Raw genomic sequence first — 9141 nt, 5'->3', positions numbered from 1 at the left:
TGCAAACCGTCCAAAGTGCCTCGCCCCCATCGTTTCGAGATTACGCGTTGCCTCGGCTTCGCGCTCCGACCAGCGAGATGGGGAGCGGCTGTCGGCGGAAAGAGCGCGTGAGCCATCGGAGAGAAGACTACGCGCACAGGACGCTGTGCTGCCAAAAGGAGGCGGGACCCTCGAATTGCGTTTCTGCGCGGACGCGCACGAGGAGAAGAGCTCGCTCATGGAGCACCGAAAGGTCGCAGATGGCGCCTCATTACCGTAGCGCTCGACGTGAACCCTCCTGGAGAAGAACAAAAACGCAAAAGCCTCAAAGGGAAAACAGCTCAAGCATGTGAGAAGGGTGACGGGCACGCCTACATGCATGCAAGTTTGTGTGCATGACCACCTGTGCTCATGCTTATCGAAGCCACCCCTCTCCTTCCTCCTCGCTTTCTCCGTCAGACAAAACCCTTGGGCATTGAAACGAAGAAGCAAGTCCATGCTGATGGCGAGGGCGTCAATCGCATCTCGCATGCGAGAGAGGTGAAGGGGAAGGGGACGGAGGCGGCGGCTTGTTCAATGTGACGAGGCTGCCGGAAGCACAGTCCTGCCTCACACACACATACACAAACCCACACGCTTGGGCATGCGCGATGTTACTTGGGACGCACTTCATCTATCTTGTTGCCGTTTGTGCGTCTTTAAAACGAAGGAGACGACATGTGATTTCCGCAACGCCCTGTCGCACACAGAGAGAAAGAGAGGCAGACCCAACGCCACATTGGCGCAGACGTGAATGCAAAGGGCACCGCCAACTGTGGGCCGCCCCGTCACTGTGCTGTCGCGGCGGATCGAAGCGGGCCCCACGGTGAGTAAACACGCGCACTCGCACTCGCACAGTGATGCAGCTCAGATGCCATGACGTAGCACATCTCCACTATTCCTCGGTGCCGTCCTCTTCCGTAGATGCTGATCCCTCCGAGTCCTCGCCGCTGCCTGCCTCAACGTCGACGAGGCGTGACGCCGCCGCCAAGTCTTCCTCACGACGCTTACGTTTGAGTCGCTGCCGTTCCTCGTAGCTTCCGTCCAACTTGCTCTGCGTGCGCTTACCTCGACGGATGATATCATCCACCTTGCTCATCGCCTCTGAATCGTCGCTGCTCTTCAGAAGCGCCTCACGCACTCGCCGCCGTATCTTTTTGCTGCCGTCCACATCGCCCAGGCTGCGTAAGTCGAGGATGAGCTTGAGGATAGCCAACTCCTGATCCGGAGCAATGCTGCGGGGTATCGGCTCTAGCGCGTCAGCGCTGTTCATCGTGAAACGCAATCGGTCAGTATGGGAGACTCCTGTTTTGCAACTGTGAATCAGCGCGCGGGAAACAAAAACGGATACAGGGAGGACGCAGCGTCCCGCCGAGACACTTCCGTAGCGCTTCTGATGTCGTTGTCGCCCTTTGTCCCTGTTGCACAGTCCACCGCGGGGCCTGCGGCGCTTGCCCCGGCCAGTCACTCCAACGAGGAGGAGGCGGGCAAGTCGGGGGCGGGGAGGGCGATGATCAAAGTCAAAGGACGCAACGCGCCAGTTCTCTCTCTATCTGCACACCAGTACAGACGCGAACGGGGAGCAGCGTGAATGGCGCGGGGCTGACGTACGTCGATGATCTTCCCTTTCGCCTTTTCGTACGTGTGTGTCGATGTCGGGCCGTGGCGCTCAACAAGTGTGCGGGGCTAAAGCGTGAGCACACACGCACAAGCGCAGTGGGAAAGCACACGCCAATGAAAAGAAGTGGGAGAGCATGGGGGAGGGTGGGGGAAGACGGCAGAAATCAGGTGATCAGAGGGCACGAGGGAGGCCAGGATGTCAGGTGCCGCCTCTCCGGGACCGGTGTTGTTGGTGGTGGAGAGCGAGGAACCACGAGGCAGGGGAGGAGCAGAGTTTCACCATCCCTAGACACCTCATTCCAGCACTGGTTGGCAGCACCAAGTGAAGTGGTAAGAAGCGGATGCGCAAAGAGGGGCGAGAGAGAGGGGGCCCAGGTGCCCACTACTCAGTCATCCCTTCCGCACTTGTGAGGGCGAAGCGGCCCACCATCAGCAGCACATATGCACAGGTATGTAACGCGCAGAGACACGCAGAGCTTCTCTTCCGCTGCCCACCCCCCCTCACCCCAAGCGTTGGCCGTGCTCGTCATACCTTCTGCCGTTAGTATGAAGCGCTGTGTTGCGCTGCACGTGTCTGCCTTCTTGCGCTGCCTTCTTAGCTCGTGCATCCCAATTTCTCACAGCCGCCCTTCACAGGCAAACAGTGGCGAGCGCGGCGTACTCGCTGCACTGCAAAACGCACAGCGGCAACAAACACACGCGCGGAACAAGGGGAGCATGAGAAAAGCAGAGGTAGCGTGGGTGCAACTGCGCGCGCGAGGGGAGGGAGGCTGCCGTCCAGCAGCACCGACGAAAAGGCACCGCAGGCTCTCTGCCTGACCCCACTCCCACCTTCTTCGGCCACCGCGTCCTACCGCGATACCTACGCGGCGGCCAATGCACAACAGTGCCGCATGAACGCGCGCCACAAAAAGTGGCTGCAAGCTGCCCCGTCGTCCTCGTCGCTGTCGCGCCCCGTCGATGTGTCCTCGAGGTCTTCGAGAAAGCCATAAAAGATGCGCGGCCGTCAAAACAGGAGCACAGCCCGCCGCCATACGCTCCGTGGCACGCGGCAGGCGGCTCGAAAAGGCTTCATCGTCGAAGGGGAAGTTGTGCAGTTCCTTACCGGCGATGCCGCAGGCCACCCACTGGAGATTCGACATCGTCCTTGGAGGCCTCCCCCGTGGGAAGAGAGAAGTGGCACAAAGCCATGTTCACCACGAGGAACCGAACCTGCCGTCTGTTGAATGCGCTGCTGCTCTGATTCACAGCCACCGAGGAGCCGGTCGGCGCTGTTGTGCCCTCTGTCACGTGGGGCTCCGTGGTACCCAATGGGCTCAGCGAGGCTAGCGCGCTGCGTCCACAGCTGGCAAGAGGAACGTAAGGAAGAGTTTGCGTAGCGTGATGAAATGCTGAAGCATATACTCCTGCGCGGCTCTCCCTCAGAAGAGGTACAGACGGGACACCCATCCGACGCGGCCGCCGCGTCAACAGCTCCTTCTTGATGATTCACGTCATGGCCATCTTGAAGGGGCGTGGTGATTGTGTTGGCCTGAAACAAAAGTGAAGAAATTCTGAGAGTGAGGCGAGCGAAGCACTCAGTGGAGGAGGGGGGTCATCGTGTTGGTGCCGAAGGCAAGAGGGGGCGGCCGAAGGACGACGAAGAGAAGTGCAAGAGAGAAGTTCGAAGGAGATGACCTGCCGCGCACTGCCGTCCGATGAAGTGACCGAACACGCGCGATATCTCCCTCTGCACGCTACGCCATAATGCCGCTGCTTTCTTTCAGCGTGTTCACCTCTCTGTCACAGCGCATCATCAGCTCAGCCACCCACTCTACTCCGCGGCATGTCACAAGCCCCACACCGCGTGGTTTGAAGCAGCAATAGACGCGTGTCACAGCAATGCGCCGACTCAGCCAACTGAGCACGGCCTTGTCCTAAAACTCCGCCCACCAGCACTCCGCCTCGCAGCCACTCCTTCCATCATGCCGTTTTCTACCCTTCGTGCATATATCCCTCGCGTTAGCACACAGGCACCCCACACTGGTAGGCAGAAAGGGCTAGCGGTGAGGTTTATTCGAGTAACGCTGACGCTCTGCCCGTCACGTGGATGGCACAAGCGTGTGCTCACTGTCGCGGTTCGCTCTCCGACGCACCGCCATCCAGAACCGAACCGCCGACATCGGCAGCGATGCATCGCCCTCACTCGCCCACGTCGTAGGCAATCGACCCTCTTACGACCAGAGGTGACTCGGCATTGGAAGAGATGGCGGAGCTCACAAGCCCCCCCCCCGCTCCCACACAGAGTGGGCGCGCTGGGCCGTGCGGTACGACGCCTAGGTCTCGCTCTCCAAACGCCGCACGGTTACCGCCGTCCATTCCCTAGCTAATCCGTCTCTGCCCGCTTTCACTGGGTACACTCGAGCGTGAGATGTTCATCTTGAGGCTCTCAGAGACACCAACACCCGCGCACACCAGCACCCCTTTCATGCGCTGCTGCGCCTCTCTTCCGCGCACGACCTCGGCTTCCCCGTGCCCGTCCGAACACAAGAGAAGACGCCTGAGTGGAAGGACTCAAAAGGGACGCGGGCTTCATCTAGGCAAGCGCACGCCACCAAAGGTTCACAAGCTGGTAGTGGCCCGTGTGTGCCCCCCCGGGGGCGAGGCGAGGGTTGTGCTCCGCGTTCTGAATGGCGTGTAGGCAGCGCCTTTCGTGGACTGGGTCGCCATGCCGTCGCGCGGCTGCCAGTTCCGCATAAAACACCTCCAGAGCCTTGGCCGGATCGCTGTTCCAGAGATGAGCCCACCCAATAAAGAGGCGGCACTTGCGCACAACATCCTCATCGAACACCGCTTGTGCCACAGCGTGCAGCTGCAACGCGCACGCGAGGGACTTGTCGGCCCGGTGCAGCGAGGCCCAACCCCCACCGACGGTCTGCAGCTTCGCGATGAGGCCGTGGCCAGCGCACTGGCGCGCCATTTCCGAGTACGCGACCCGTGCCCAGTACATTGTGTAGTCAAAGAAGTAATCCGCGTAGGTAGGCAGCAGCAGGCACACGCGTACGTCGTCACCTGCCTCAGAGCCGATGTCGAACCACGGTGCCTCCAACGTCGCGATGGCGTCACCGGAGGAGTCGTGGCTGGGTGAAGAGGATAAGGGGGCGCTCTCTAGGACATGCATTCCCTGCACAAGATCAGAGGCGCAAGCCTCAACGAACATGGCGACCGTCATCGAATGCGCACTGCAGCGACGGTGTTTGTAGGCCAGGAGAATAAGCTGCAGCGCCGCACACGAGTCGCGGAGGCGGTACACACGGCGCATGGGAGACGCATGGCAAGCATGATCCTCAGCGCGCGAGAGTGCCTCCGCGTTCACTGCAGAAGCGACTACCTGCAGCGTGTTGCGTTCCATCGGCACGTCCTGCACGTCTATGTGTCGTGCACGGGGAGAGCAGAGGTTGAGAGGAGAGGCAAAGTCGATGCACATGAAAATTGACCCCGGCAGAGAAAGAAGAGAGAGCAGCGCTTCCCTGCTCCTTCCCTCCGCCATTCACCGCAGTCGCACCTCCCCCACCATCCCTTCGGCGATGGGCTGAGAGAGCGAGCGAGCGAAACAGTCCTTGCGACGTCTACACAAGTGAGCAACACGAAATCGGGGAAGGTGGTGGTGGTGGTGGGGACGAAGACACAGCACAGGCAGTCATAAAAGTGGGGAGAGAAGGGAATGAAGACAGAAGCAACGTGGTGCACCCTAGCATGTCTTCTCATTCCCTGTTCGACGGCGTGTGGATGTGGGTCTACAAAGAGGGCGAAGAGGAAAGGAGCGTGCAGCCCACGTCAGCGCATGCGCCCCTCTCCCTCTGTCCCTCTCTCTCTTTTCTCTGCGTGCAAGCACGGCATCCTCACGCACGAAGGGCGGGTCTGGTGTAGAAGATGATGCAAGCAGGGAATGAGGGAAGCAGACAGGGCGCTCAGACGCACGCAGACAAGCATTGAGCACACTCATCCATGAGCACAGCAAGCACAGCCTCACACATGGCAACGCGTCTGCAAGCCAGCATAGCGCCCTGGCAGTGTATTGCAGCCTCGCCTTTCGCTTCCAGCGCGTGATATGCGCGGCTTTACACCGCTACGACTCCGCCTGCTCCTTGACCTCCACGGCCTCCACCGCAGGCACCGGCGCTGATGCCCCTATCACCCTCTCTTCTCCCAACGAGGCTACGACAGGAAGGAATGACCAGTGTCCGTTGCGCAGTGGTCGTGTCGACCACACTACCGCAACCAGGACGAGGGCGGCGCCAGCCATGCCGGCGTACATCTGCAGCTGAATAGCGCTCAGCGAGGACTTCAGGCTTCGCATCTGCCGCTGCACAGATGCGTTGCGCCGCCGCAGTGCGTTCATTGACCGCTGCATTGCGCGGCGCTGCTGCGCCGCACGTTGCAGCTCATCGCGCTGGTGTGCAATCATGACATCCTGCTCTTGCCGCACGGTAATGAGGCTACGGTTCTCTTCCAGTTTCAGCGCTAGGTCCTTGCTCGTCTTGTCAAGCATCTGCTGCTGCGCATCAAGGCGCAGCGCCGCCGCGTCCTCGGCCGCTTGCACGCCCGTCGTACGGCCGTACACGTATGCCACCCAAGCACTGAACATGCACGCACCAATACCTGCCATCGCATCCTGCTGCTGCATCACCTCGCGTTTTGATGTGTGATACATATCAGCGTCGACCGCGCCGGCCGCGTACGCCTCTCTGTACAAGGCATCTACCGCCTCAGGGGTGAGCGCCGTCTCCACCTTCGAAGCCTTGCCGCCCATTGACGTGGGAGAAGATACCCTTCTGCTGGTGTTGCCGTGCGTGTGGTGGGTTTGCCTAACTATGCAATGCTGACGCAGCACCTCCACCTCGCTGCTCGCGGTGCGATATGCCCTTTGCCGGTCGGTGGTCCTCACAGTCGGAGAAAAGGCGGCCGCAGCAGCGAAGGAGACGGTGGAGGAGCGCAAGGAAGAGGGCGATGGGGAAGGGGACGAGTGAAAAAAAAGAGAAAGCAACAATGGATGGGTGGGTTGGGAGGGGGGGGGGCACGCACAGGGAGCAGCATTGGCAGGTGAAGCGACCTAGGGGGAGGAAGCGAAGGGAAGCAAGCAGTGACAGGTACCGGCGTAGCCGATCGGGCCGCGACAGTGCACCAGATGGGCCTGCAGCCCGTGCACTCGCCTAAACTCTGCACACCGACACACTCGGAAGCGTTACGCGTCCTAACCACCACGATGCCCGTAACTCGCCGTGCACAAGGCTGTAAAAAATCAACCGGTGCTGATCCTCTATGCAAATGGTGTAGCCTTTCCTTTTTTCTCGTCTCGCTTGTGCACGGCGGTGCGCATTGCTCACCAGTGGCCGGTTGCGAGCGGCAACGGTATCGGTGAGGCGTGCGGCCACCCCTCGTCGTCGTGACGACCTCAGCGACGGACGCGAATGCCCCCATAGACACACAAGCATGTAAGACGAAGAAGAACAGTCGAAAGAAATCCAGCGCCGCTACTGTACATCTGAGTAACAAGTCTCTGGAAAGCGAGGAGAAAGCAGCAGCAGACACGGTCCTCTGGGTGCCCCACTGCGGTCAGCTCCGCTCTTTACCCTGTAGTGCCGCCGGCGCAGAGGTCCTCGTGCAGCGAGTAGCCTCGAGCCAGCGATATGAAGACGGGACGCAGTTGGCGGTGAAGCACCCGCACACCGCAACCCCGCACAGCCAAGGTGCGATAGGGCAGGCCTTTCTCTTTTCCCGCCTTGATGCGGACGGAGTTTTGGCGCTTGCGGGCGACGAGCGCCTCAATGCCAAAGACGTCGAAGCGGGTAAACACACTTCGCACGCTCCGAGCGTTGTAACGCGCCGCGTCACCCCCGCGAGAGTCCAGCGCGCAAAAAGAGCCGTCGCAGACCACGTAGATTGCCTCTTCGCCATCTCCCGCCTCGATAATCGTGTCTGTCGGCTCCGATACGACAAACTCGCTGCAAGTGCATGCCCGCATGCACGTCCACGCCCCCACAGCGTGCATGATCGGAATCTGATGCAGCCATGGCCACGCGGCTGCCAGGCGAGTTGCCCAGTAGGCCAAAACGGTAGTAGACGAGCGAAGTGGTATGGCATACACAACCCCCCGTTCCTCTTCCTCCAGCCGCGAGCACGGCAGCAGCACGGAGGGGTACGAGTCGCCAAAGTAGTCGCCGCGTGACAACACGAAGCCCTCGAGGTCACTGTACACACGCAACGTTCCACTCTTGAGGATGAAGAGATGCTGCCCGTCCCCGCGGATGCCCTTGTCCCCGCACCGAAAGACCGCCTCTGCCGTGCTCATCACGCGCGCCGTGAGCACCATGTCGCCCATCTCCACACCCGTCACCGCGCTCGCGAAGCTGGGGTCCTCGGAGAGGAGAGCTCGCAGCACCTGCTGTTCGCGAAGTGTTTTTCGATCCAGTCGAGGAAGTGCCTTAATGTAGAGCGGAATCTCGTAAGCCCTTGCCACCGCTTTGGTGGTGGGCATGTGCGGGCGTGGGCGTCGTTGGTGCTCCTCCAACGTCTGCTGGAAGGCACGGAGAAGGTACGGATCAACGTTGGTGGTGTCAAAGTCCACACGTACCACCGTAGGCAACTGTCTGATGGTCTCCAGCAGATGGGCGACGGCGATGCTACCCAGCGGCTGGCCACCCAAGTCGAGGGTGTGTAGGAAGCGCAGGCGTGGAAGGATAGTGCACAGGTGGGCAACTACGTCATTGCCGGAAACGCTGCCTTGCGACAAGCCGGCGAAGGTGTCGTTGTCGTACCAAGACGACACATTTGACAGATCCACCGTTTCGACGAGTGGGAGCTCCGCAATCAGGTCTAGTATGGGCAGGAGACCACGCGCACCAATGTAGAGCGGAGAGAGGGCGGCTGTGCCACACGGCTCGGCAAGCCGAAACGTGCGCTGGGTCGCAAGAGGAATGACAGCAGCCCGCTCACACGCGCGCGCCCCTCCCTCCTCTCTGTTCTCGATCTGTTCTAGGTCTGCTATGGCCACGCATCGCTCCTTAGCTTCGCCGGCGAGCCTCTCTGCATGTGATGTAGTGTCCTCTGCCAGCAGCGTCAGTGCTGCTCGATGTGGTCTGAGAACTTCGTGGTAACCACATCGCGCCACATAGTAGCCGTGCAGCTGGTTCTGACTTGGCAGCGGCATCGCCCGCCTCCCCCAAACACCACCTGCTTAGAACGAAAATGGCGAGAGAGCCGCCGTGGGTAAGCGTGGATGTGCTTAAGAAGGAATGGGTAAGACACCAGGATGCAAAGAGCGACGGCGATGCTGCAGCTGTGATGATTGACCGCACGTAATGGGCGTGGGTATGAGCGCTAGCTTCCCTTGGAGTCTTCTTGTGCGATGAGGGGAAGGAAGGCACGCTTCGAATCGACGAGCGACACAAAGGCGTATGGATGAAGAAAACATGGTGGAGCATGTGCAGCACAGGAGGCCACGCACATGCAGAGGGTGTGTGT

At 60.4% G+C, this 9141-nt stretch overlaps 4 protein-coding genes across 4 annotated transcripts; all 4 read right to left on the bottom strand.

Moving 5' to 3' along the window:
• Positions 1-913: 913 nt before the first annotated feature.
• Positions 914-1291, bottom strand: LDBPK_230210 (hypothetical protein, conserved; the record flags this gene model as incomplete). Its single annotated transcript, XM_003860874.1, has 1 exon — positions 914-1291. One exon carries the CDS (start codon positions 1289-1291, stop codon positions 914-916), a length of 378 nt encoding a protein of 125 aa, XP_003860922.1.
• Positions 1292-4213: 2922 nt separating this feature from the next.
• LDBPK_230200 (hypothetical protein, conserved) lies at positions 4214-5104 on the bottom strand (the record flags this gene model as incomplete). The annotated part of the gene is made up of 1 exon (XM_003860873.1): positions 4214-5104. One exon carries the CDS (start codon positions 5102-5104, stop codon positions 4214-4216), a length of 891 nt encoding a protein of 296 aa, XP_003860921.1.
• A 642-nt stretch (positions 5105-5746) lies between these two features.
• Positions 5747-6430, bottom strand: LDBPK_230190 (hypothetical protein, conserved; the record flags this gene model as incomplete). The annotated part of the gene is made up of 1 exon (XM_003860872.1): positions 5747-6430. The coding sequence occupies one exon, from the start codon at positions 6428-6430 to the stop codon at positions 5747-5749; it is 684 nt and encodes a 227-aa protein (XP_003860920.1).
• An 816-nt stretch (positions 6431-7246) lies between these two features.
• Positions 7247-8827, bottom strand: LDBPK_230180 (hypothetical protein, conserved; the record flags this gene model as incomplete). The annotated part of the gene is made up of 1 exon (XM_003860871.1): positions 7247-8827. One exon carries the CDS (start codon positions 8825-8827, stop codon positions 7247-7249), a length of 1581 nt encoding a protein of 526 aa, XP_003860919.1.
• Between the last annotated feature and the right edge of the window lie 314 nt (positions 8828-9141).

This window comes from Leishmania donovani, chromosome 23 (genome assembly GCF_000227135.1).
Source record: "Leishmania donovani BPK282A1 complete genome, chromosome 23".
NCBI lineage: Eukaryota > Euglenozoa > Kinetoplastea > Trypanosomatida > Trypanosomatidae > Leishmania > Leishmania donovani.
This window is presented reverse-complemented; position numbering and strand designations above follow the sequence as displayed.